The 27517-nt window shown below is 40.9% G+C and overlaps 1 protein-coding gene across 2 annotated transcripts; it reads left to right on the top strand.

The window, feature by feature from the left end:
* On the top strand, positions 1 to 27517 carry EIF4B (eukaryotic translation initiation factor 4B). 2 transcript variants are annotated; one of them, XM_039255064.1, is made up of 15 exons: positions 1 to 179; positions 8375 to 8512; positions 9601 to 9809; positions 12774 to 12890; positions 14906 to 14960; positions 15582 to 15716; positions 19352 to 19489; positions 19591 to 19764; positions 22571 to 22799; positions 23545 to 23657; positions 24695 to 24908; positions 25509 to 25564; positions 26125 to 26230; positions 26504 to 26576; positions 26970 to 27517. In XM_039255064.1, exons 1-15 carry the CDS (start codon positions 167 to 169, stop codon positions 27048 to 27050), a joined length of 1851 nt encoding a protein of 616 aa, XP_039110995.1. In that variant the 5' UTR covers positions 1 to 166; the 3' UTR covers positions 27051 to 27517. The 2 variants fall into 2 exon arrangements, with proteins under 2 accessions (XP_039110995.1, XP_039110996.1); XM_039255065.1 differs by having other exon boundaries at positions 4 to 179; positions 23545 to 23642.

Here is a 27517-nt window from a genome sequence, read left to right as displayed (position 1 = left end):
ACCTCGTCGCGCTGCTTTACGAACCTAGAGCAGCACCACCCCGCCTCCTCTCTCCCTCTTCACTTCCCCGCCCCCTCCCAGTTTCGCGTCTCCCAGCCCGACGCTCCCGCTATAATCACGTGATTGCCTCATCCGGGTCCTTTGCGTTCTCTCTCCCTCTCCCAACATGGCGGCCTCAGGTGAGTGAGCGGCCGAGCGCGGCCAAGGACCAGGCTCATTAGCTACTCTCCGAGCGTGATCCACCGATTCGCTGGAGTCGGGGAGCGGGCGGCACCGCTGTCCTTCGGACTCTGGGGCTGCGGCAGGCTGGCGGCTTCGCCATGTTAGGTTATCGCCTCGGGATGTTTGGGGGGAGGGGAACGTGTCCTTCCCCTCCCCCCTCACACCCTTTTCACCCCGTCAGCGCAAGGTTGGAGCGGGGAGTAATGGTGGACTCTGGCTTGAGTTGGAGTGATGAGGCGCAGAAAGATCTGTGGGAGGCGTGAGGCCTTCTCATAGACGTGAAGCACAGTGTCCGCGTGGAGGAAGGAAGGAGGCGGTTGGCGCGCGGACGGGTGCACACTAGACTACGTCTCCTAGGCGCGAGGCCGTTGTGGACGGCAGTGGGGGCAGGGGAATAAAGAGGGGGGGCAGTTAGAACACGAGCGCGAGTCGGTGGAGGGGCGGGGGAAGGCGACGACGCGCGTGCGCGGTGAGAGAGACGAGGGTAGCAGCGACCGGGCGCGCCTTAGAAGCACGCGTGAGAGCCCAGATGGGAAGGTTTTACGTCCATGTGTCGCTTTCCTTCATGTCCTTCCACTCTCTGCAGTTCCCTTTTCAGAGTGTGGCCCAGGCCGTGTATTCTTCTCAGGGTAAATTTGTTAGACTTCGAGGCTGAACCTAGTGGAGTTCGGTGGGGGTGGGGAACCCAGTGTGGCGCGCCCACGTGTTGGAGGAGAGAGAGCAAAGAGCGAGACCTAGATTTTCTCCAGGCTTTTTTTCTTAACCAATAGTATTTACTGACCGCAGACTATAAGCTAGACAAAATTCTAGGTGTTGGGGATGGATAAAATGGTGAACAAGGTTAGATCCCTTGACAGCTTCCATTTTGGCTTATTTTGATAGCGCCGACAGTTGAGCTTTTTTTTTTTTTTTTAAGATACCTGCACAACTCCTGGGGAGTACTTTTAAAATAACTAGTGGATAGTGCAAGTTTCTTTTTTAGACGAGTTTGGAGTAGGGGATACCAGTGTCCTACAAGTCTCCCTGACATTTCACATTGACCTGGCAGTGCGGTGTGGAGCATTTTCAGCATTCATTTTAGTTTGGGGGAGGTTAGTTTATTTCTCCCGCTTGATCATTGATTCTGTGAAGCATTGCTCAAACCCCTGCTATCTCTGGACACTCCTTTCTCACCAAGAATTTCTCCTCTGTTACATAGGAGGCTAAGAATTATGTATGTTTTTGGAAAATGTTAAGGGAATTGAGGTGCACTGGAACATAATGCCTTTTATTGATACAGCTCTTGACAGTTGACCAGGCACTTTTGTGTTATGTTGTCTAGTTTGATCATCTGTGAGATAATATAGGCAGATGGTGGTGTCTCCCAGCCGAGAAAAGTGAAATTATTTTTCAAGGTCACATGGCTGCAGGTAGCAGAGCAAGGTTGAAATCTTTGAACCTCCTGACTCTTCTCCACTATCAACCTGGAAATAACAAGGTTGGCTTCCATGTCATCACATTTTGGGGATCTACCCAAAAACATCTAAATTAGAGTACTTGGCCTGGATTTTCCATCTTTGCAGTTCAGCGTCATAATTTAGTGAAAAGCTTATATTCCCTTTCACCGTAACTGGTATCATTTTTAGAGTTGGAACACATTAGCGTGTCTGTCCTTCATGTTACAGAATTGAGTGAAATCTGGTCTGATTAAAGAGATTTACTTGGTGATGTCCCCTTCTCCCGTTCTTCCACATTTACTCTACCCCTTTGAAGCCCTCATCTCCTGTCTTTAATTTGGTTCCATAAATCTTAGCTTTGTATTTGTAAAGGGACACTATACTGGTATCTGAGAGGACAAGGTTACATCTGACAGTCTACCCTTAAGGACTTTGGGATTTGTCACACTTCTTTTCCCACTTTGCAACTTTTCCAGTCTCACTGATTTTTTTGAGTCATTGATATTCCCAGATATGGCTGTGTTAATGAGACTATTCTTGGGGTGCCTGGGTGTCTCAGTTGGTTGAAGCGTCCAACTTCACTTCAGGTCATGATCTCACAGCTCATGAGTTCCAGCCCCTCATCAGGCTCTGTGCTGACAGCTCAGAGCCTGCCTAGGTTCTGTGTCTCTCTTTTTCTGCCCTTCACCCCGTTTGCACTCTGTCTCTCTCTCAAAAATAAACATTTAAAAAAAGAAGAAAGAAAAAATCCATGATGAAAGTTCACAGGCCTCTTGTAAATGAGACTGAAAAATTCTTTGCTGCAATACCAGTAGCCAGTTGAACCATTATTGATTTTCAAGAAGAGAAAGTGCCCCAGAGCAGGCTGTTGAACTGCTCTCCTTACAGGGAATCAAATGTGTTTGATACAGGTTAACATTTTTTGAGACAAATGCTTTCAAATTGGAAATTTGTGCTTGTATGCACAGAAGACCTTTAATTTACCTAACACTTTTTGAAAATTCCATGTGTGGCATCTTGTTTGATCATTTTCATGAGAAGACGATGGTGTCTAGTAGTTTTTTTCATACAGTGCTGGTCCTTATAATTCAAAATAGTTTCAGTATATGCTGTTCACATACAGGTTTCCCCTGCTAGCCAAAAGTAGAGCGTTTTGGGTTTTGTTTTAATTTTTTATTTGAGACAGTGTGGGGAAGGGGCAGAGGGAAAGAGAATCTCAAGGAGGCTGGGCTCCATCCTGTGACCCTGAGATCATGACCTGAACTGAAATCAAGAGCCAGACACCCCAAAAGTAGAGCATTTTGTAAGCTGAAGTGGCATAAAGCAAAGAAGCAATTAACCATTAGTTTATAGTGAAGTGTTGGGTGTTTTTGTTTTTGTTTTTGTTTTTTTTGAACACTCCCAAATCCAAAAAATAATCACAAGTTTTACTGATACCTAGGACACATCTTGCTAACAAAATAAATCAAGGTAAAGCACAGATGCTTACAGACACAATTCAAAGTTATAGTGGCTTGATGCTGCGTATAGGTCTGGGGAACAAGCTTGGATGTGCCACTCTCGGTAGGAAGTGTGCTGTCTCTATAGTGCCTCGCTGCAAAACACCCTGAATGCTATTTTCACTTTTTTTCTTTTTTAATAAACAGGTTTGGTTTTTCATTTTTGTTTAAGTTTATTGTTGAGAGAGAGTGCACACGTTAGTGGGGGAGGGGCACAGAGCATTCCAGGCTCTGAGTTGTCAGCACAGAGCCTAATGGAGGGCTGGGTCTCAAAACTCAATAACTGAGATTATGACCCAAGCCGAAGTCAAAACAACCAACTGAGCCATCCAGGTGCCCCTTTGCTGCATTGTTGTTATTAAGAACAAAGATCCTCTTTGGATTTCTTTTGGTTAGGAAAAACGATGGGATAGGGTAACGATGTAAATCATAAAAGTAAAATGACATGATGCAAAATTTTGAAAAGTGAGGACCACCTGTATTACCTATTTTCAAATCCCATCATCTACCATATGTTTGTTACTCTGGGAGTAGGATACGCAGATTAAGAAGGTCAAGATTAAAACTCAGGAAAATTCAAGGACAAATACAGGAAGTAGTGTCAGAATAAGATATAGTGTTTCTAGGTCATGGCATTTTTAAAATCTGTATATACACACTTTGAAACAGGTTTAAGGTATAATTTGCATACCATATATGTATGGCTTGATAGAATACTCTACCACTTTGCATTAGTTTCAAAGCATCCTAGAATTCATTCACTATTCATGATGGTGGAGGAAAGAATTAACTTCAGAGTATTATTTTTAAAAAACCAAGTGCATATTTTTACTTACGTGTAAGTACATTTACAAGTGCCCACACCAAAGTCAATTTGAATTTTTATAGCCCTTCACTTACAGAAAAGTTCTAAGGTGTTTTGTGTAGTGGTTAACGTGAATTTTTTGCGTAAATGACCAAATTGAGTGTGGAAAGGTGATAGGGCATTTTGCTCAGATTGTGTCCAAAGAAGTTGAGTCATGTAACTGAACTGGTGGTGGTCGAGGTGGAGGAGTTTATTAGTTCTGACTTGGTTTTTATTCTCTATTATGCTCAACTATAGTGCAGTCAAGGTGAGGCCACTCGACCTCATGATACTGCATTGTATGAAACCTCTTGTCATGGATGGGCTCTAAACAGCAGCAGGGTTAGTCTAGTTCTAGGCACTGGTACAGGTGATCTGATTGCATTTGCACTGTATTGTTTCTTTCAGGAAGCATGTTAGTCATTAATTCATTTTTCCTTTTGGAGGGTTTGGCAAGATTGACTTCCCAGAAAGAAATGCCTTGCATGTTAAAGTCATTTTCCCCACCATCTGTTTCTTGGTATTTACCTATTTTGAACATTTCATATAAGTTAAATCATATAATATATGGACTTTTGTTACTAACTTCTTTCATTTAGCATATTTCTAGCATTCATCCATATTGGTGGATGTATGAGTACACATTCTTTTTTATTGCAAAATCTATTGTACAGACATCTACATTTTACTTAACCATTCATTGTTTGATGTGAATTTGGGTTATTTCCAGGTTTTGCATATTATGAATAATGCTGCCATGATCGTGTATAGGTTTTTATGACACTTTCTGGTTTCCTAGCTGTTCTTTTACTAACATTGAAAAGAATTGGTAACCCTACAAAAAAGTGGGACTTAGTCTGGCAAGATCTAAAATTAAGAAACTTAAGTTTTGACAGAGCCTCATCTGAATGTTAAGAGCATTCTGAATTCTCCTTCCTAAATAAGAAATAAGAGTTAAAGTTGCAGAAGTAGGGCTGCATTGTACAACAAATAAGCTTTATTGCTTATAGTGCTTTAAGGCGTCCTCTTTTGAAATAAAGATCTAGCAGCTAATCAGTAATTTTGTCACTTCAGTATCTGTAAGTTGGTACTTTTATTACTAAAAGAATGAAGTGATAGGAAAACATTCTGAGAAAACTGAAGGAATCCTATTCTTTATAAGGGGCAGACATTCATTCCCTTTTGTTTGTCCTTTTATTTACTGATGTAAAACCCACTTAAACCAGTGGTTCTCAATTTTATCTCACCCACGTAGGGTTCATTTGACAGTGTCAAGGCATTCTTGGTTGTCACAGCAGGGTGGGGGTTTTGGTACTGACATCTAATGAAGAGAGGCTGGAGATGGTGTTAAAGAATTCCTAGCCTAGAACGTCAGTGGTGTAGAAATTGAGAAACTCTAAATAAGAGTTGAGTTGGTCAGTTGTATTATTTATTAAGTAGTCTCCACGTCCAGCATGGAGCTTGAACTCACAGCCCTGAGATCGAGACCTGAGCCAAAATCAGAAGTTGGATGGCTTGACCAACTAAGGCACCCAGGCATCCCTAGTTGTATTTATTTTTGTATCTATTATAAGAAACCCTGTTTATCAAGGACACAGATGTTTGGTTTCTTGTTTAAGGACTTGGCTGACTTTGTTTTTGAAAATGCTTTCTTTTAAGCTCTTTTATTTAATCTGTATGAGTATACAAAGTACCTGATGCTTTTTCAGTAAATTGTAGCAGTAATTAAGTCAGCAGGGAGGATTTAATAAAATTTCTGAGATGCGTGTGTTTTTTTCCCTTAGTCCATGTAGGTTTGGCCTTAAATAATTGGGACACTTCATTGTTCTTGAGGTGGTTGGTTTAACTTTTTAACCCAGTTCACATCAGATTTAAAGGAAATTAAGAGTTGGACCAGTTTGATCATGTGGCAGGGGACTGATAAACGTAGAACATTAAACAGTGGTTTACTTATACAGAGAATGGTGTTGAAATCCTAAACAAGTAGTAGGCCTAGGTACTGGAGGAGCAGAGGGCATGGAGGATTTATTTAGATAACATCATTTCTCAGTTACTGGAGTAAAATAGTGGAACAAACATTGGCACTCACTGTAGTTGACTGATTTTACTTAGGAGCCAGTTCCTTTAAATCTGTTTACATTTAATGTTTTATTTATTTCAGAGAGAGAGAGACAACGTGAGCAGGGGAGGGTCAGAGAGAGAGGGAGACACAGAATCTGAAACAGGCTCTAGGCTCTCAGCTGGCTGTCAGTACAGAGCCCGACGCGGGGCTCGAACCCACGAACAACCGTGAGATCATGACCTGAGCCAAAGTTGGGTGCTCAACCAACTGAGCCACCCAGGTGCCCCAAGAGTCGTGGGTTTAAAAAAGTCAAGGGGTAAAAGTTGAGAAATTATGATCCAGAAAGTTGGTAAAAGCCAAAATCAGATCAAAGGACAGGTTAATTCCAGATTCTGCTGTTTTTGGTATTAGATATACATATAGAACAAAGGGGACAGGGATGCTTTAATCAAATTATTTATGTTGGACTTTACCTCATTGTATGGACTGACCACCAGTTCTATTTTTATTTCCTAGTGATCAGAGAGATTAATAATTGGTATTAGTTGATGATAACCAGGTTAAGCCCCATGAGGGCAAGGATCTCTAGCTAGCATCGTATTAGTCCCCAACACTGTTTTGAATTAGAGGATATGGAAAAGACGAAAATAAGCATTTTCAGAGGCATGCCTTATGTTTTGTTCAAATTTGCTTACTAAAATTTCTCCTAGGCCTTCTGCATAAAGCTGGGGCAATATCAATGCTATAGGACCCTTCTTAATGTGTCCGTCCAGAAGGCTGTTCATAGCAAACAGGTCATCTTTATTTCCTGAGAGTTGGATTTTAAAGAAAGGTGCTGTGTGAGAGGGGCACCTGGGTGGCTTAGTCGGTTAAGCGTCCGACTTTCTCTTAGGTCATGATCTCGCGGTTCGTGGGTTCGAGCCCCACATCGGCCTCTGTGCTGACTGCCAGCTCAGAGCCTGGAGCCTGTTTCAGTCTGTGACTTCCTCTCTCTCTGACCCTCCCCTGTTCACGCTCTCTCTCTCCTAGAAATAAATAAAACATTTAAAAAAAAAAAAAAAAAAGAAAGGTGCTGTGTGAGAGAGCAGCCTTCAGTTAAACAAATTGGTTGCATCATGTTTCAAATTCTTAGTCTTCTTGGACTGAAAATTAGATGAGAATTGGAACATGGAGGAGGAACTCATGATTATAAGCCATGAAACTGATCTTTGTTACAACAAAGCTGCTTGCTTTTTTTCTTATCATGTAGGGGTTACTCTCCGGAGCCAGTCTTAGAAGTTTATTTAGTCCCTTCAGCTCTTCTGCATTAGCTATTGATTGGTGCCATCTCAGAAGAGATTCTGAGAAATAGATAGTTAAAGAGCCAAGGTCAGTCCACTAAACAGCCATTTGGAAATTCCTACAGATTTCATAAATACACAAAAACATTCAAATGTGTTGGGTTTAGGGGTTTCTTATGTTTTACCTTTAGTACCCTATCTTATCTTCATATGTGGTGTTAGACTAGGGAAGGAGAGAATTTTTTCTTCCTAGAGGGCAGGGCTATCCAGCTTTGTATAGTCTTAACCATACAACACTTGACCGTAGTTATGATACACCCTCTCCCTCCCCCTCCCCAAAAAAAACCCACACACGCACAGTAGAACTACTAACAGGCTTCTTAGAGGCTGGACACCTGTGGGAAGAGCCCTAGATTTGGTATCTAAAACCCTGAGTTTAATTCTAGCTCTGCTATCTAACATCTCCGTAACTGTAGGATAGTCATGTAACCTCTTTGAGATGTAGTTTTCTTTTTTGTAAATTGATAGTAATGATTCCTACTTCATGTGGTTATTTTACAAGTATCACACAATTCTCATAAATGTCATACAGAGTATGTTAATAGGGATAGGAGTCTTGTTTTAGTTCTTTGTATACCAGGAGCTACGAATGTAATTATCTGTCTTAAGCACAGATAGTTACTAAACTGAAATTTTCAAATGATATATGAGTGAATATAGTAGAAAATAAAAGGTTGCCCCCACCCCAGTCTTAATGTTGAAAATATTTCTTCTTCTTTTTTAATTATTTTTGAGAGACAGAGTGCAAGTGGGGGAGGGGTAGAACAGGCTCCAGGCTCTGAGCTGTCAGCACAGAGCCCTATGCAGGGCTTGAACTCATGAACTGCGAGATCATGACCTGAGCCAAAGTTGGACACTTAACCAACTAAGCCACCCAGGCACCCTTTTGTTACTTTCTTTTAACAGCATGTTGTACAACTCTTTTAAATAACCAAGTAATGATAAATAATCTTTTGCCTTTTTTAAAACAGCAAAAAAGAAGAATAAGAAGGGGAAAACTATCTCCCTAACAGACTTTCTGGCTGAGGATGGAGGGACTGGGGGAGGAAGCACTTATGTCCCCAAACCAGTCAGCTGGGCTGATGAAACAGACGACCTGGAAGGAGATGGTAATTTTTTTTTTTTTTTTAATTTTCCATTGTGCTTGGGATTTTCATTCTCTTCTAAGGCAAACCCATTCCATAATAATGGTTCACATATATAATATGAAAAGACTTTATAATCATTTTGTAGAACCTCATATATTTGTGTGTTTCATACAATTTTAGGTTTAGGCTATAAGAGTTCATGATTAGGTACTGAAATTGTGATTCAGGAAAGCTTAGTACTAGTTCTGGCTCTTGTTAACAGACTTTTTTTCAAGGCTTTTAAGCTTCATTGTCATTTGAAAAGTTATGGACTAGATTACTAAAATTCTATGATATCCTGATATTATAGTATATTGCATAAGCTGTTTATGCTCAGAGTTAAGGAATAAATTGATCTAGGAACTATTTTTATGAAGGCATGGGTAAACAAAAGTGAGGAATGAGATGGAATTGAGGTGCTGTTTGTTTGAAGGAGATGAACCATAAGGAAAACAATTTGTCCACCCAAAAAGTTAGGAATCTGAGAGTTGTCAGCAATGTTTAAATACATTTGGAATGAGAGGGACCTTGGTTTGAGTCCTGTCTGTACTAGGATTACCATCTACTACTCTGCCATCTTTGTAATCTTGGACACGTTATTGAATCTGAAATCTGAGTTTTCCTTTTCTGTAGAATGGAAACAACTTCACAGGGTTGTTTAAAAGATAAGATGGGATATAATGAATATAAAATACCTGGCACACAGTAACATTCCAGAAATAGGTGATTCTTTGCTTCATAAGGAATAAGAGTTACCATGATTCTGTTAACAAAAGCCTGGGTCTTGAAAGGTCTTGAAATACTTAGAAACCAACCAAGAGACAGTGAGTACTGAGTTTTTTGCATTGCTAATCCGATACTGACATTTCAGAAGCATTTTGTCTTTGTAAAATGCCCTCGTTTAAGTGCTTTTTTATCTGTTTCTTTCCAGATATTCAATAAACTATTTAATCTTTCCAGATATTAAAGAAACTATTTAACACTCAGTACTTAGCATGGATCTTCTTACTCTCCAGCAGCAGTGAGGGAAGTTTGCTTTGATTTCTTAAACATCCACTTTTCTATCCTAGTTTCAACTACTTGGCACAGTAATGATGACGACGTGTATAGGGCACCTCCAATTGACCGTTCCATCCTGCCCACTGCTCCACGGGCTGCTCGGGAACCCAATATCGACCGGAGCCGTCTTCCAAAATCGCCACCCTATACTGCTTTTCTAGGGAACCTGCCCTATGATGTGACAGAAGATTCCATTAAGGAATTCTTTAGAGGATTAAATGTAAGTGTAAAGGTTTAAGGCAGTTAACTAAATGTGGAGAGTAGCAAACTGTCAGTGATCATGTCTGAATTTCTAAGCTGAGAAAGATTCTGAGGTTATGTCTAGACTTGGAAGAAATGGGTATATAATTAAGTGATGTTTAGACCCTTTGGCTGAAAATACTCTCATCCCATACCAGTCATAATCTCATCTTACATCTTATTGATACAGAAAGAATCTCTCAGGAACCTATACCTCTTCTCATTAAGAATCTTAAAGGTGATATACCCAGGAGCACCTGGCTGGCTCAGTCAGTGGAGCATGGGAATCTGTCTTTGGGTCATGAGTTCAAGCTCCGCATTGGGCGTATAGATTACTTTTTTAAAAACTGATATACTCAGTTATTAAGTAATCTTTCCACCCAATGTGGGGCTCAAACTCACAACCCAAGGATCAAGAGTCGCATACTCTACTGAGCCAGCCAGGCACCCCTCAGAGTCACTTTTCAATGTTTGGTAGGAATACTTACAACTGAGAAGATGTGTAGTTTATATTTTTTAATTTTTTTAAATTATTTTGAATGTTTTTTCAGTTTTGAGAGACAGCGTGAGTGGGGGAGGGGCAGAGAGAGGGAGACACAGAATCCGAAGCAGGCTTCAGGCTCTGAGCTGTCAGCACAGAGCCTGACGTGGGACTCGAACCCATGAACTGTGAGATCATGACCTGAGCCAAAGTCAGAAATATGTAATTTATGTTAATGATAGTGTGCTAAAATTATTAAGGGTTCTGTGAGTTTGGTGTCACATATAGTGGAATTCACAGTGATTATAGGCATTCTTAAAAGGCTTAAGACAGAATATTTGCAATGCTGATCTAAAAGATTCCAAAAAGATGGGAAAGTGAGTATAGAGGTGCTGAGTTCTTTTTTCAAACTTAGATTTAAAAATTCTTAAGAGGGTCGCCTGGGTGGCTCAGTTGGGCGTCCGACTTCAGCTCAGGTCATTATCTTACGATGCATGGGTTTGAGCCCCACATCGGGCTCTGTGCTGACAGCTAGCCCAGAGCCTGGATCCTATTTTGGATTCTGTGTCTCCTCTTCTCTCTGACCCTCCCCTGGTCATACTGTCTCTCTCAGAAATAAGTAAAACATTAAAAAATTTTTTTGTTTAATAAAATAAATAAAAATACTTAAGGATTGGGGCACCTGAGTGGCTCAGTCAGTTAAGCGTCCGACTCAGTTTACGATTCAGGTCATGATCTCACAGTTCATGAGTTTAAAGCCCACATTGGGCTCCATGCTAACAGCGCAGAGCCTGCTTGAGATTCTCTCTCCTTCTGTCTCTGCACCTTCCCTATTTGCTTTCTCTCAAAATAAATATACTTTAAAAAAATAAAAATACTTGGGACTTAGGGTACTTGGCTGGCTCAGTGAGAGCATGCAACTCTTGATCTCAAGGTTGTGAGTTCAAACCCCACATGGAGGGTACGGTTTACTTTTGGGGGCCTCAGGTCATGATCTCACAGTTTGTGGGTTCAGGCCCCCCCATTGGGCTCTGTTCTGGGAGCAGTCTACTCTCTTCTTACTTTGTTTTTTGACTCCCTTCCTAGATCATCTTTTCTGTAGTGGACCACAAACGTCAATGGGTACTTTTTCTGATGTGATTTTTTTTTTTCTTTTAAGAGTTTTTTTTTTTTTTTTTTTTTTTTTTTTTTTTTTTTTTTTTTTTTTTTTNAGAGACAGCATGAGCAGGGGAGGGTCAGAGAGAGAGGGAGTGACAGACTCTGAAACAGGCTCCAGGCTCCGAGCTGGCAGTCAGCACAGAGCCCGATGCGGGGCTCGAACCCACGAACCGCGAGATCATGACCTGAGCAAAAGTCGGACGCTTAACCGACCAAGCCACCCGGGCGCCCCTAAGAGTTTATTTTTAAAGTAATCTCTACACCCAATGTGGGGCTCGAACTCACAACCCTGAGATCAAGAGTTGTACACTCTATGAATTGAACCAGCCAGGCGCCCCACAATGTGATTGTTTTTTGACTGCTACCTATAAATCCTCTTCTCTGTATAAATATGTAGTACAGTTAGAAAGCTGACCTGTTTTTGATTTTACTTTCTTGGCCTCTTCTGTAGAATGCTGAATAATAACCTCTGGCCCATTCAGGCTTTTACTGTGAATGCTTTAGAATTTAGAATTGATCTGGAGGTACTTCTCTCTTTCATATTTTGTTCCTTTTACTGCTATTTCAAGAGTTGAGTTAAACTAGAATTTAAAAGAGAATTTAACAAAATGTGTATCTCAGGAGCCAGAGTAAAGTATCATATCCATGATCTAGAAGAATGTAGCTTGAATACATTCAAAATACTTAAGAAATAAGTTACAGGGTGAGAAAATATGTGGAAGCCATCAAAAAGATGGGCAGAAAATAGTTAGAAGTATTTGAAAATGCTTCTAAAATTGGAAATGAAGAGTACATACCCTGTTGTAAATAATCAATAAATAAAAATTCATGCCAGGCAGTTTTATGAAACTTTAAAACAAGGAATCCTGCAAACTTCTAATTAGAAAACAAAAGTCTTCAAAGAATAGACTGCCTAGAAAACTTTTTGCTAAAAAGATAGGCATAAAGAGATGACTAAAATAAACTGATTGTGGAATGGGCAGTTGTTCTTTATTGAAAAACAGCTAAAAACTAGACCTGAAGAATGAAACAGAAGTCGAGGATATAGGGACTACTCTGAACTCGTTAGGGTTTTGTTTGTTTGTTTGTTTGTTTTTAAGGGTTAAATTCATATGGTTCAAATTGAAAAGGTTTGATGGCATATAGTGAAGTCTTTATCCTATCCCTTTGTACCAGTTTTCCTCCTGGAAACAGCCAGGTTCTTTCTTGGGAATTCTTCAGAGAAATTCATTGCATATGCAGGGGGGTTGGAGGGAGAAATGAACGAGAATATTTAATTGGAAATCTGTTTCTTTACTGTTTCAGATCAGTGCAGTGCGTTTACCACGTGAACCCAGCAATCCAGAGAGGTTGAAAGGTTTTGGTTATGCTGAGTTTGAGGACCTGGATTCTTTGCTCAGTGCCCTGAGCCTCAACGAAGAGGTAAAGAAAATAAGGTGGGAAGTTTGAGGGGTGGGAGCTAACCAATCCTATGCTTATCAATGTATTTTTGCTTGGGTCACTGTTGCAAAGACTGTCATAGTGTCTACAAAGAAAAACACCATGTGACACTTAACACTCAACATCTAGCAAGTCACACTTAACTTGAGCAAACTCTGCAGGTCCCAGTCATTCAGGGAGGTACTTAATGTGGGAAATTATGGAAGAAACCCACCACACGGAGTCTTTTTTTGAGAGAGAAGGAGCACAAGTGGGAGAAGAGCAGAGAGAGAGGGAGACAGAATCCGAAGCAGGCTCCAGGCTCTGAGCTGTCAGCACAGAGCCTGACTGGGGGCTGCTGGAGCTCACAAACAGTGAAACCATGACCTGAGGCGAAGTCGACATTCAACCAGCTGAGCCACCCAGCCGTGCCCCCCACCCCCACCCCTGCCACACCAGGTCTAATAGAAGTTACTCATTCGTTGATTTGGAACTTTGTCTCAGTTCTCATACATAGCTTTGCTTTTTCAAAATAATCTGACCAGATCAAAGCATGCTTATCAGTTTAGTGTTAAAAGGCATTACTGATTTTCAGGAAAGTTAATGATTTTTTTTTATGGGTTTAAAGAGTTTGGAAACATTTCTCAGTGGAATGTCATTTGTAATATATGTTCCTAGGGGTCTCTTAAAGGAGAATGACAGTAAACACTCAATTCTTGTGCTTTTTAACATTGCCCATAGATGTTTTCCTACCCAGACACACCAGCAGTGTAGTAGAGGAGATTCAGCTGCTAATACATGAGGGGGGTATGGGGATGAAACCTAACTGTAATTACAGTCATTTGAGTGATTGGTGCCATGTAGTGATTCTTAAGCTAACAGTTACCTCTTAGTAATGGAAGTTTCTAGTCTAGAACCTGCTTTTTTTTTTTTTTTCCCTTCTAGTGACTAGAAATCAAATCTGGGAAGGAAAGGGGCTCTTTTTTCCATTTTAATATGAGAAAACCCTCACTTCTTGAGAAGGCAGTTTGTCAGATAGCAGATTTGGGCCATAATTCTATGGTCCAAACCCTACCATTTAACACAGTTCATATCAACGCCTCTCAAATATTTTTCCTGTGTCATAATTGAGTTATAGCCATGATCGTCTGTATGAGTTAAATATCTGAAAAGCTTATTTGTTCCAAAGTTTTTTCTTTTCACATCATTTTTAGGTTTTATTAACATTATTTATAACTTCTAGGTTTGGATGAGGGAAGGAATACCGTACAATTTAATTATCTGAAGTTTGATGAATAACATATTATATAAAATACTGTCATGGTCCAGACTTAGGAGTTTACTTTGTTTCTAGAGATTGCATCATAGTAGTATTTAATACAATTCTGGGTGTTTTTAACCAAAATTCACTGTTATCCTTCTTCAACTGTAGATTCTACTGTGAAATGAGGAAAAATCAGCAGTAGAATTAATTGGGTTCAAAGTATATAAATAATGATGTGGGAAAGGGAAGTCAGAGGGTATCCTGGAGGAACTGATTTATCCAAAGGTAATATTGAGTGAAAGAACTTGAGATAATAGAGACAATGCTTTATGTACTGTTGCTGTTGCATAGTAGGGGCTCTATAAATGTCCGCCTGAATAGTTGCTCTGGACCCAAATATGCCTTTTATTTAGCTAGTTATCTGGGAATTCTTTTCAATTTATTAAGTTTGATAAGTTGCCTTTAATAGTTAAAAGGCTCATTTTATAAAGTAAATATAGCTTTATAAAAGTATGTAATTGATATGACATTGATATAAGCCCAACTTAAATTTGTTAATTCTAAGGGATTATTTCGATTTTCAAGTCTTTATAAAGGATTCTTTGGCCAACAAATTGGAGTGTTGGCTAGATTACAGTGTTTTTCCTTTATCTTCCTTCCCCCAGTGCTTCTGCTATGCCCAGACGTTCAAGTCACTCATGGGATTTGTGCATAATGGGGCAAAAGGTTGGTTAATGTGGTCCTATGCTCTCAGTCTCTAGGTAACAGGAGAATTCGAGTGGACGTTGCTGATCAAGCACAAGATAAAGGTAAGAAAACTGATAGAAATCTCCCTGTTTTGTTTTGGTCCTAGGATGACAAAGCAGAGGTAGCTTTTACCAGAACGTTTTAATAGAGATAGAGCAGTAGGCCTGCCTGAATCTGGAGCGTTCGTTCTCAGTTAAGGATGATTTTGCCGAAGGGGACATCTGTCGATGTGTGGAGACCTCTCGAACTGTCAGAACTCGGGAGTCCTGCTGACTCCTAATGAGTAGAATCCAGGGATTGATCCTAGAATGCATAGGACACAGCAAAAAATTACTCACCCCAAAATGATAGTAGTGTTGATGGAAAGACCCTGATTGACCTAGAGGAACGTTAAATATGTAATAAATAAGTGTACCTAGCAGCACAAGGCCTGATTCATATGTATTTCAGGGGCTCCTGGCCTGTACACAATATGAGACCTGAATGAGGTTTAATGCTTACAGTGAGGAAATGAATTACTCAGTTAAGTCGAAGAGTGCACTTATGATGGAGCACCATCTGAGTCAGGCAACTTTGTGATATGAAATGCAGTATGTTGGGGGAAGACTCTGTGCGGGTAAGAAATACAATCATGTAAAAGGTTTTGTGTGCTAACTTGTAGTTTTTATTTTACATCTCTGTAGACAGGGATGATCGTTCTTTTGGCCGAGATAGAAATCGGGATTCTGACAAAACAGATACAGACTGGAGGGCGCGCCCTGCCACAGACAGCTTCGATGACTACCCGCCTAGGAGAGGCGATGATAGCTTTGGAGACAGTAAGTTCCTTTTTAATTCAGTGAGTTTCTTCTGTGTTCTGAGGACTGTTTTGTAATAGGACAAATGTATCAATGTAAATAATCATATTAGCAGGGAGGGAGGGAGTAGTAGATACAGAAAAAAATGTGATCTCCAAAAGAATTGATAGATGCAGAAAAAGATTTTGATATGGTTACAATTTAAAAAAAAAAAAAAAAGAAAAATAAACCTTGTGGGGGGTGCCTGGGTGGCCCAGTCTTTTGAGCATCCGAATTCAGCTCAGGTCATGATCTCATAGATTAGGAGTTCAAGCCCCAAGTTGGGCTCTGTGCTGACAGCTCAGAGCCTGGAGCCTGCTTCAGATTCTGGGTGTCTCTTGTGCATGCTCGCACGCGCGCTCTCTCACTCTCAATCTCACACTCTATCTCTCTCCCTCCCTCTCCCTCTCCCTCCCTCTCCGTCCCTCCACCCCCCCACGCTCCCACTTTCTCCCTCAAAAATAAACATTAAAAATGAACATTAAAAAAAATTTTTTTGTTTTTAAACCTTGCCAAAGATTAGGCGGGAAATTTCTCTCTCTTTAGGAAATAACTGTTTATAAAGAAACCCAAGAAATCTTAGAGTCAGCAAGATTGCTGGGGCGTGGGCCACCTGCGTGGCTCAGTTGGTTAAGCTTCCGACTTCAGCTCAGGTCATGATCTCACGGCTTGTGGGTTTGAGCCCTGCATCAGGCTCTGTGCTGACAGCTCAGAGCCTGGAGCCTGCTTCGGATTCTGTGTCTCCCTCTCTCTCTGCCCCTCCCCCACTCATGCTCTGTCTCTCAAAAATAAATAAACCTTAAAAAAGGGAAAAAAAAGATTGCTGGGGCAAGAGCATTACACAAAAATTGGTTGTATTACTAGCAGCCAGCAGTCAAAATGGAATTTTTTAAGATACTTTTTTAAATAACAGAATTCATTCACTTCAAAAACACTAAATGTCTACCATGTGCCAGATAGTGTTCAAAGCCCAGGATATAGCAGTGAACAAAATAGACAAGGGGGCGCCTTTGGGTGCCTTAGCTGGTTAAGCGTCCCAACTCTTAATCTCAGCTACAGTCATGATCTCATGGTTCATGAATTCAGGCCCCACATCAGGCTCTGTGCAGATGGCACGGAGACTGCTTCGGATTCTGTCTCTCCTTTCTGCCCCTCACCTATTGGTGCTCTCTCAAAATAAAAGAAAGATATTTAAAAATTTTATCCTCTTGGACATTGTTTATACTGGGGGAGAAAAGCAGTGTGCAAATAAATAAACTATAATTTAGAGTAAGGAGAAGAGAAATAGAATGTTGTGGGTAATTAAGAGTTGGGGTGAATTACAACTTTTACACACACTACCTAAATCTAACAAAAAAATATGCAAACCTTTATGGAGAAAATTAGGCAACTTTATTGAAATATATGAAGAAAGAACACTAATTCAGTGAAGAAATGATGAAATAGTGGTTTGTCCATATAGTATAATACATGTGTAATGATAGGGATAAAATTTTAAATCTGTAATACTGAGTGGGGGGTGTAAACATTTGAAAACTATCTCTAGGGGCACCTGGGTGGCTCAGTCGGTTAAGCGTCTGACTTCGGCTCAGGTCATGATCTCACGGTTGTTCGTGGGTTCGAGCCCTGCGTCGGTCTCTGTGCTGACAGCTCAGAGCCTGGAGCCTGCTTCAGATTCTGTGTCTCCCTCTCTCTGACCCTCATCTGCTCACACTGTCTCTCTCTCTCTCTCTTTCAGAAATAAATAAAGCATTAAAAAAAAAAACAACTATCCTCTAGTGTTCATGCATAAATTATAAAAATGTATGCATGGTAACAGAACTACCTTCATGACTGGGGGAAGGTGGAAGGAATCTTTTAGCTACATTTGTAACATACTGCTGTGAAATTTAAAACAAGTAAATATGGTAAACTATTGGCATCCGTTAAACCTAACTACAGGTATAACAGGAGTCTGTTATGATTGCTTTTGTAATTTCTTGTGTGTTGGAAATATTTTATAAGTAAAAAGAAATAGAACAACTTCAGTTCACATGCATTTTAATTCTCTAAGGCATCATGTGAGCTCTGTACCAAATAAAATGAAGGGAGCAGTAAGTAGTAGAATTCCTATTTGAAGAATTTCTCCTTAACCTAATGATGTAGGAATAGGAAGAAGGAGTCGAGTTTATATCTGACTTTTCAGTCAAGTCTGTGTGACCAGACAAAGCCATGGGGAGAACTACCTGAGGTACTGCGCGTCAGCCTTTCTGCAGGAAGTTCTAAGTATACAGTGCCTGTCTCTAGAAATCAAATACATACTTCAAAATAAACACATAGTTGATTTTTTGGTTTTTGAATTCTATTTTAGATTCTTTCCTGTCTATAATTGTCTTACCAACATTAGCATATCCTTTAACTTGGGAATTTATCAGGGAATGTGGACAAAATGAGGTTTCCAAAATCGTGGTTTACAAGGAAGAGGTCATAAAAATACAATTCTCATTTGACCTCTGCATAAATTATTAAACTCAAAATGTTTTTAAGTTTGTTGTAATTGTTTGGTTCATGTTTGGAAAATACGGTTTTTCGTATGAAAATTGGGGTTCTCAGCTTTCTCAGAAAATTGGAAGATGTAGCAAGTTAGCCAAAGCTAAGTAGCCTCTACCTCCTTTTATAAATGCCTCATATCATGTAGTTTGCCACCTGAGCTCTGCAGCATTTTTAGATACAAATTTCTGGAATTTAGGCATCTCTGATACTGATTCATGCATGAGTGTAAAATACAGTTTTCAAGTGTCATAGTAAATGTATCTCTTACTCCATTTTTAGTGGTTGCTTTTTATAGATGGCCCTTCACTTAACCCATAGCTTGTGCACTCAACAATTTTTTAACATTATAAACAACATTCCTGTGAATCTTCTTGTATATGTTTCTATAATGTTCCGTATTTTTTCAGGATAAATTCCTAGAATTTGAATTGTTGCCCCACAGGGTACAAGTGATTTTAAAGCTTTTAATGCATAGTTCTGAAACCAGTTTCAGAGTAGTTGTGCAGTTCTAGACTCCTCAGCAGTGTGGGAATGAACTTACTCCCCCCAACTTGGCCAGTACCAGAGGTATCTCTTACTTTTCATCTTCGCCATTTTGGTGGTGGAAAATGTCCTGTTAATTTTATTTTCTGTTACTTAAGTAATAGCCAGTTACTGTCCCATGTCACATTTTTCTCATTTTGTTTGCTTCCCAGATTAGACCTTGTGTATTTTCCCATGCTAAACTTTTTAAGTGGTCTTTGGTTCTTTAGAACCAATCAAAACTACAGATTCCAACAATATTTTTTTTTCTACCGTATTTTGTTTTTAATCCTGGAAATTCATTATGGGCCACTTAGAGAGTTTACTCTTCCTTAATTCTCAAATTGTTAGCATTTATTGAATCAAATTTTTTTAAGTCAAATACCAATAAAACTTAATTCAGTACACATTTTTCCACTTTGCATTTAAAGTGATTAATTTTTATAAAAACAGACATAGTGACTGTGAACTCATGAAACCAAGTTGCCCTCATGGTCTTTCAAGCTCTTATTAATGGTGTCAAAGAAAAGAGAATGACATTGCCTTGTCTGTTTTCTCTCTAGAGTATCGAGATCGTTACGATTCAGACCGATACCGGGATGGGTATCGGGATGGGTATCGTGATGGCCCACGCCGAGATATGGATCGATACGGGGGCCGGGATCGCTATGATGACCGAGGCAGCAGAGACTATGATAGAGGTCATTAGAAAACAGCTGCATTAAATCTCTTTCTTTCGAGAACCCCTTGGTTGCCTTTATTTCCTCAAGTGTGATGATCTTAATTTGGGATATATTTACAGGTTATGATTCCAGGATAGGCAGTGGCAGAAGAGCATTTGGTAGCGGGTACCGTAGGGATGATGACTACAGAGGAGGCGGGGACCGCTATGAAGACAGATATGACAGACGAGATGATCGGTCATGGAGCTCCAGAGATGATTACTCTCGGGATGATTATAGGCGTGATGATAGAGGTAATCATTTTCTCTTACTTAGTAGGGCAGACCACTGGAGAAACTGATTAGAAAATTATCAGTTATGTCTCAAACCCCTTAAGTGGGTTTTGAAACAGGATAGAATTTACACATTGTGAAAGATGCAGCAGAGGATAGTAGAAGAGCATTGGACAAGGATGACAGAATGGAAATAAAGCAAAGTCTAATTCTTCTAAGTTGCCTTAGCATATAGATTTTTCAGTTAAAATGTGTTGACTCTACAAAGGAGAAAAGGAAAATGTTTGCCACGCAGTTAGGAGACTGCGAGTGATTGGCACTGTGGGGTTAAAAACCAAGTGTTGGTGATTTCAGTGCCTTTATATCACAGTAACTGATAATCAGTGGTAAGATGTAAGTGCCCCTAAAATTATGCCCCTAATGTTAATGTTAATAACAATTATGTAAAATGTACTGTTGTTACAAATCTGGCCTTTCACGAAGTGTTAATAAATGGCCAACAGTCTATGAGCATTTACTCTGCACCAACAGTGAGCTAAGTACTTTTACAGGTATGCAGTCTTAAGAATTCTATCTAGTGTAGGTACGATTATCATCTCCACTTCACTAGTGAGAAAAGTAGAGGCTTGATAATGGGCTTTGAATCTCGTTGACTCCTGACCTTTTCCTTCCTCACGCCCTTTTTGCCTCCCTCCATAACTGCATACCTGATCTTTTTTCTGGTGATCTTGTCCACCGCTCCCTCCAAGATCTGCCCCCTTATCTCCAGCTTCGTTCATACTTCATTGCTATGCTCACATTACTAACAGATTTCCCTGTCTCATTCCATTCTTCACACTGGCCCAAATTGTCTTTCTGGAACAAGAGCTAATTAGATTACTCTTTTTATGTTTTGTTTTGTTTTTTTTATAGTGCAAGCAGGTGGGGGGTCAGAGAGAGGCTGGGACAGAGGATCTGAGGTGGGCTCTGTACCGACAGCAGAGAGCCCAGTGCAGGGCTCAAACTCAAAAACTGGGAGATCATGATCTGAGCCAAAGTCAGACGCTCAACTGACTGAAGCCACCCAGGCGCCCCATTTAGATCATTCTTTTAAAAGCTTTCCCAGTCTCTCCATGGCCTGAAAGATAGCCCTTTGTTCCTCTGACATACAAGGGTCTTCACTATCCTGCCTCCAGTTTGCCTCTTTAGTGCTCTCTCCCATCCCTTGGACATCTACCATTAGGTGTTTGCTCAGTTTTCTAGACTTTCAGGAGTTACCACTTGGAACCTTTCATAGGTTTCCCCAAACATAGCCCCAATCTGAGAACTTCCATGTGGATAAATCTGTTCTGTACAGCTTAGCATACTATAGTCTTTTTTATTCTGATCCTCTGCTAAATTGGGCTCCTTGCAGGCAGGAACTAAATACTATCCAACTGTCATATTCCTGGCCTTACCACAATATCAGAAATATAAGTGGTCAAATTATTTGTTGAGTTGGTAAAGATAAATGGAAATTATCAGATGAAGAAGAAAAGGATACTGTGTACTATAGTGGAAGGAGCATAAAGTTGCTTTGATAATACAGATTTCATCCTCTGGTCCACAAAGTATTATTAGCTGTATGGCTTAAATGAGTTAACTCTTTCTGACCCCCAGTATTACCCTATAAAAGGGAAGCTAATGGGCCCTTCGCACAGTTACACATATTAAAATTGTATCACTTGGAGATATCTGGCTGGCTTTGTCTGAGGGTACAACTGGATCTTGGAGTTGTGAATTCAGGCCCCATGCTGGATGTAGAAATGACTTAAAGATAAGACCTTTTTGAAAAACTGTACCTTGGAAGGTTATATAAATTGCCAATTTAAACCCTTTCTAGAAAACTTAAATATTGGGGTGCATGGGTGACTCAGTCAGGTAAGCCTCTGACTCTTGATCTCAGCTCAGGTCTTGGTCTCAGGACCATAAGTTCAAGCCCTGCATTGGGCTCCACTCTGGGAGTGAAGCCTACTTAGAAGAAAAAAATAATATTACTAAACTATACCCTTTTTGTAGATAACATGTATATGCTCTATAGTGAGAGTATAAAGATCTGCATGGGAATGATAAACCCCACGTTCAGTATAATAGTTATGAGAAGACAGAACACAGGCATGTCATCAGAGAAAAGCTACTCAGGAGGAGCCTTCAGTGGGTTTTGTAGTGTTTTATTACTGAAGCCAGGTGGCTGACACATAGGCCTTATCTTCTTTATCTTTGGTATGTCTGAAATATTTAAGATAAACACTAATTATGAGAGACACAGTTTCCTTAAAACATTCTGACAATTTGGATCCAAAACAGAATCAGATTCCTTTAGACTTTATATTAAGCTAGTCAGTGTTGTATGCTTTGCTCTGTGAATCACTGTCAAGTTTATATTACAGAGAGAGACAAAGGTATAGGAACTAGAGTCTTTACCATCATACTGTTACAAGCTCTTACTTAAGTAATCCATCTTCCAGACCACATTTTTGACCAAGATACTTTTCATCCAATAGTTCATTATACTCAGACATTTCTTTCCAGGTAATTAGTAATCACAATAATTTACCACTTAAAGTTTTACCTTTCTTTAGTCTTTTCCTCAGTCTGGCACTGCATCATCAATATGATAGTGGAAAGATTGATTGGACTTGGTTATTTAGGCCACCCATTTTCTAATCTCCCTTCTCTGCTGGACTGGCTAGGCCACTAATCTAAATCCCATATAGCATTTTATAAGAGCTGTGTCTGGGAATCTGGCTTTCAGCCATCAACTTTCGGTGATTTTGAAAAACTTACTTAAGAGTTTTATTTAACTTAGGTCCCCCCCAAAGACCCAAACTGAATCTAAAGCCTCGGAGTACTCCTAAGGAAGATGATTCCTCTGCTAGCACCTCGCAGTCCAGTCGAGCAGCCTCTATCTTTGGAGGGGCGAAGCCCGTTGACACAGCTGCTAGAGAGCGAGAAGTAGAGGAGCGGCTGCAGAAGGAGCAGGAGAAGCTGCAGCGCCAGCTGGATGAGCCCAAGCTAGAGCGACGGCCTCGGGAGCGGTGAGCATCTCCTCAGTTGTGCGCTTCCTGTCACGAGTCTGGTGGCTCCTGGTGGTGGGGGACGTGCATCCTTAGGGCACACTTGGGAAATTCATGGAGACCTTGTTGGTTGTCGCTGGCATTTAGTGTGCACGGGCTGGGACCGATGGGTGTGCTGGAGTGTATGGGACACTTTCACCCAGTGAAGAGTTGGTTGCCTATCGCTCACAATTTGTAAAAGGGAATAACTGGGCTTAACCTGCGACAAATATAAATTGGTGGTAATTTAATATAGGAGTTGGGAAATTATGCCCTTTTCCTTTTTTTATAAATAAAATTTATCAGGGGCTCTCTAGTGACTCAGTTGGTTAAGTGTCTGACTCTGTCAGTTCAGGTTATGACCTCACATATCATGAGTTTGAGCCCTGTGTCTGGCTTCTGTGTTGACAGCCCAGAGCCTGTTTGGGATTCTCTGTCTCCCTCTCTCTCTGCCTCCGTTTCGCTCACTTTTCTCTCTCTCAAAATAAATAAGCATTTTTTTAAAAGTAAAGTTTATTTGACCCATTAAAGAAAATTGCCAAACCTTGATTTAGTATATGGAGTAAAGAGCCCCAACTTGGTGAGGTGAGAGACAGGATGCACCCACCCACCCACAAGGAAAACAACCACGATAAAATATCAATAAGTGATGGTTCTTGAAGGGTCAGCATGGGTCCAAAGTGGCCTTCATTGAGCTGGACTTTTTGTTTTTAATCTCTTTGTACAGACACCCAAGCTGGCGAAGTGAAGAAACTCAGGAACGGGAACGGTCCAGGACAGGAAGTGAGTCATCACAGACTGGGACCTCAGCCACATCTGGCAGAAGTAAGTCAGACCAGGGTGGGTATCGTGTTTCCATAAACTAGCCATAACCAAACTATGCAGAGTCTTTGGGGTATTAAATTCAGTCGTGGACACTTAATTTGGGTTAGCATAGATTGATTGGAGTATCACATCTAATCGCTTGAAAAATCTGAGAAATGGGTACCAGAAGTGACTTAGGTGACCTGTTGAATAATCTTCCACTAAAGAGTATACTTGATGGCTGGATTTTCTTTTCCTTTTACGGACATTCCAGAGTTTTCCTTTATTTAGAGCAGTCACAGTCCTACAGCTCTCTCAGAGCTGCTCCCAGGGCCAGCCTTTGTGGATGTCCCCTATGACCAGAGCAGCGTCTCTAGCAGTGATCTGCTCTTCATCCATCGTTCCTTCCTTCATTGAATTTATTGATCGGTCACAAACATGTTCAGTGTTTTGGAAACAGCAGTTCAATTATAATACCTCCCTTACCTTATTGTGAGCCAGTGTTTTTTGTTTTCTCCTCTCATCTCTAAATTGATTTGTGCATTTCAAAGTATGGCTCAAGGATGAATTTCCACATCACCTCAGCCAAGTGTTGTAGAAGTTTTTCTGGCAGTCATTCATACTCGAGTAGCCTTTTAGTAACAGGACCGTAGTGCCTCTTACAGCGAGGTGGGAGTGTGATGGTTGGGTTGATTATATACCACGTGAAGAGGTTGCACTTAAAATGCAGAAAGAATCTAACAAAATAAAGCTTTTAGTTTTGAGAAAATGTTTGGCGCCTTTATAAAATACATAAAGTATGTTTTGTTTTTCATAAACGTATATCCCATTTTGTTCTGTGTATGTGGATGTGAGTGTGTGTTGAGCCTCCAGGTTGAAGTTTGAGCAGTGGTTCCTGGGGTTTGAGGGTGCATCAGAGGTCCTCTTCACCCTTGTATATGTATCCTGTCCAAGTACAGACATTTTAACGCTGAAAATGTAGCAAGGCTAGAATCCTGAAGTAGAGTACTGGTTCCTAGGAAAGGAGGTGGAATTTTTCTCGATAATTTAACCTTCCCACTCTGACTTAACAGATGCACGAAGGAGAGAGAGTGAGAAGTCTCTAGAAAATGAAACCCTCAATAAGGAGGAAGACTGTCACTCTCCGACTTCTAAGCCTCCCAAACCTGAACAGCCTCTAAAGGTAATGCCAGCCCCTCCACCAAAGGAGAATGCTTGGGTGAAGCGAAGTTCCAACCCTCCTGCTCGATCGCAGAGCTCAGACACAGAGCAGCAGTCCCCTACAAGGTGAGTCTGCTTAGAAGCACAGCAGTGGCATAGCTGTAGGATCTTAAACACTGTGATAGCACGACAGAAAGTGCCCTGTCTGGGCACTTGACACTTGGTTTCAGCTCAGGAATCTTAAAAAATTGTTAAAAAAGAGAGAGAGGAAGTGCCTTCCAGAGCAGCTTTTAAGTTTTGCTGTCTTTGCTCTCAGTTCAGATTCAGTGGTGTTCTGGAGCTGGCTCATTAAAGCCAATTGTTCCATTGTCTAGAGTTTTGATAACCAGTTGGCATCACTGTGGCTACTCGAAACCTGCAGCCTGGTAGTCAGAAGCTGCCACTACCACATTTGGCAGCATGGCTTTTGGGGGTCACTTCACTTCCTTAAGTCCTAGGAGCCTCATGTGTAAAATAGAGAATTATATTCACCTTGGGTGATTGTGATGATTCGATAGGACATGGTGCTTAGTGAAGGTTCGTATAATTGCTTTCGTTGTTGTTTTTCCTATAATGTTTCACAGTGTTAAGTGTATATTTCTGGTTCTCTGTAAAGCTTATTACTTTATAAGTTTCTTACCTGTTCTTTCCCTAAGCCTGAAAAATGTGTACATGTTTTCCTTCCAGTGGTGGGGGGAAAGTAGTTCCGGCTCAGCCGTCTGAAGAAGGACCAGCAAGGAAAGGTAAGACCAAAAGGAAGTTAGTTTTTCCCATAGATGAGAGGCCTAAATCAGAAGCTTATAAAGGAGCCCCTGAGGAATTGAACTTCAGTGTAATTTTGCACCTGTTTTTGTATCAAAGGTTCTTAGATTATCTGCCTTTTCTTGCCAGCCAGTAGAGGGCAAGAGTGGTCTCTGGAGAAAGCACTGAGTCCTGCCCTTTCCTGGTAGAACATTTCTTTGAAAGGGGGAAAAAAAAGAATCGGAAGGAAATTAACATGCTCAGTCCAGATTAGAAATGTCACCATCTGTAAGGCCAAGGTCACTACAACAGCGTCATAGTCCTTATTTCCAGTTTGCTCTTCATGATGGCATAACCCTAAAGTGGAATTTTTTAGTGGGTCATATTTGGGGGTGAGAGGAATGTGGGAAGAAGGATTTAGGAGAGAAATCTGGGTTGGGTTGAGGTTGAATTTTCCTCAGTACACATGGATACGCTTTTCTGTAGCTGAAGGGAAACTTAGGAGAGGGAGGGTGCTTATTTTACTTGCCTTCAATTTATTTTTGTGTCTCCACTCAAACAGATGAAAACAAAGTAGATGGCATGAGTGTCCCAAAAGGCCAAAGTGGGAACTCCAGCCGTGGTCCAGGAGATGGAGGGAACAAAGACCACTGGAAGGAGTCAGATAGGTATGTATGTTCTCTCTCGTCATTGGTAATCTTTCGTCTGATGCTGGATACGTGGGTCCCTGTAGTTAAGTTTTTGGTTCTCCAAGCGATGCCGTATCTCCTGCTGTAGGAAAGTCAACCAGTGTGGACAGTTCTTGTTTAAGAATCTGGAAGCACAATGTCCAGGTAGCAAGGACTGTTGACTGGAAGTGCCTGTTCAGTGCCTCCCACCTGCTTGTGGCTGTTGCGAGGGTCCTCTCCTAAAGACATGGTTTCACACTCCCGTCTCCGCAGGAAAGATGGCAAAAAGGATCAAGACTCCCGATCTGCACCTGAGCCAAAGAAACCTGAAGAAAATCCAGCTTCCGTAAGTGTTAGATGCTTGTTAGATTTCTCTCGGCGCATGTTTGCCATGGAACTCTTACATTTGGGGCTGGAAGCAGAGGGGTTGGAAACTGGAAATCTGGTATCGCTGCTTGTTTGAAATAGTGAAAGAAGCTTCTTTTTTTCCAGTTTTCTGCCTTTCACTTTCACTGCTCTTATCCCCTCTCCAGGATAAAAGTGGGGGGAGGACTTCGGTAAGAACACCTGCACCTCTGGCCGTGCCTCCCTAGCTACAGGCCAGTGTAAAATGCTAATACGGAAGGGAGTGGGCTAGGCCTGGCCCCCTCCCTTTTGTCTAAGGCTCAGTATCCTGTTTCTTGGTTTTTTGATGTGAGGGTTCAAGGCTTTGGTGATTTTTCTCACTCCTCTATTCCAGAAGTTCAGTTCTGCAAGCAAGTATGCTGCTCTCTCTGTTGATGGCGAAGATGAGAATGAGGGAGAAGATTACACCGAATAGACCTCTGCATCCTGTGCTTTCTCCTAGTCTCTCCACCCTGGAACATTCGAAAGCGAATCAAACCTCTATCCAGACAAGACAATAAAACTCACCATCTCCTGGAGACCTTTCTTAACTTTTTTTTAAAAAAACAAAAAACAAAAAATGAAATTCTTATGCATGCTGCTGCAGCCTTTAAAGTATTGAACTGGAGAATCACCAGTGTAGCCAGAGAGAGAGAGAGACGTACAGCTTTTAATGGAAAAGTTGTGCATTTTTACGACACATGCAGTTGCCTGTGTGAACTAGTGCCTGGGGGCCTCCATTTAGCAAAATGGTAGTGACATGCAGTGTCTGGATCTGGTTGGGCAGTAGGACAGGTTTAAGGAACAGTGTGAGATTTCTACCTTTTCATTCTTAACATCCTGTTGTGGCATATATGAATTCTCAAACATGATCTGAATAAATTTTCCCTCCTTGGAAAGGTA

The sequence above is a fragment of the Hyaena hyaena genome, unplaced genomic scaffold, assembly GCF_003009895.1.
Source record: "Hyaena hyaena isolate Hyena2069 unplaced genomic scaffold, ASM300989v1 scaffold_510, whole genome shotgun sequence".
NCBI lineage: Eukaryota > Metazoa > Chordata > Mammalia > Carnivora > Hyaenidae > Hyaena > Hyaena hyaena.
The sequence above is the reverse complement of the archived record's forward strand: the minus strand, read 5'-3'. Positions and strand labels throughout refer to the sequence as shown.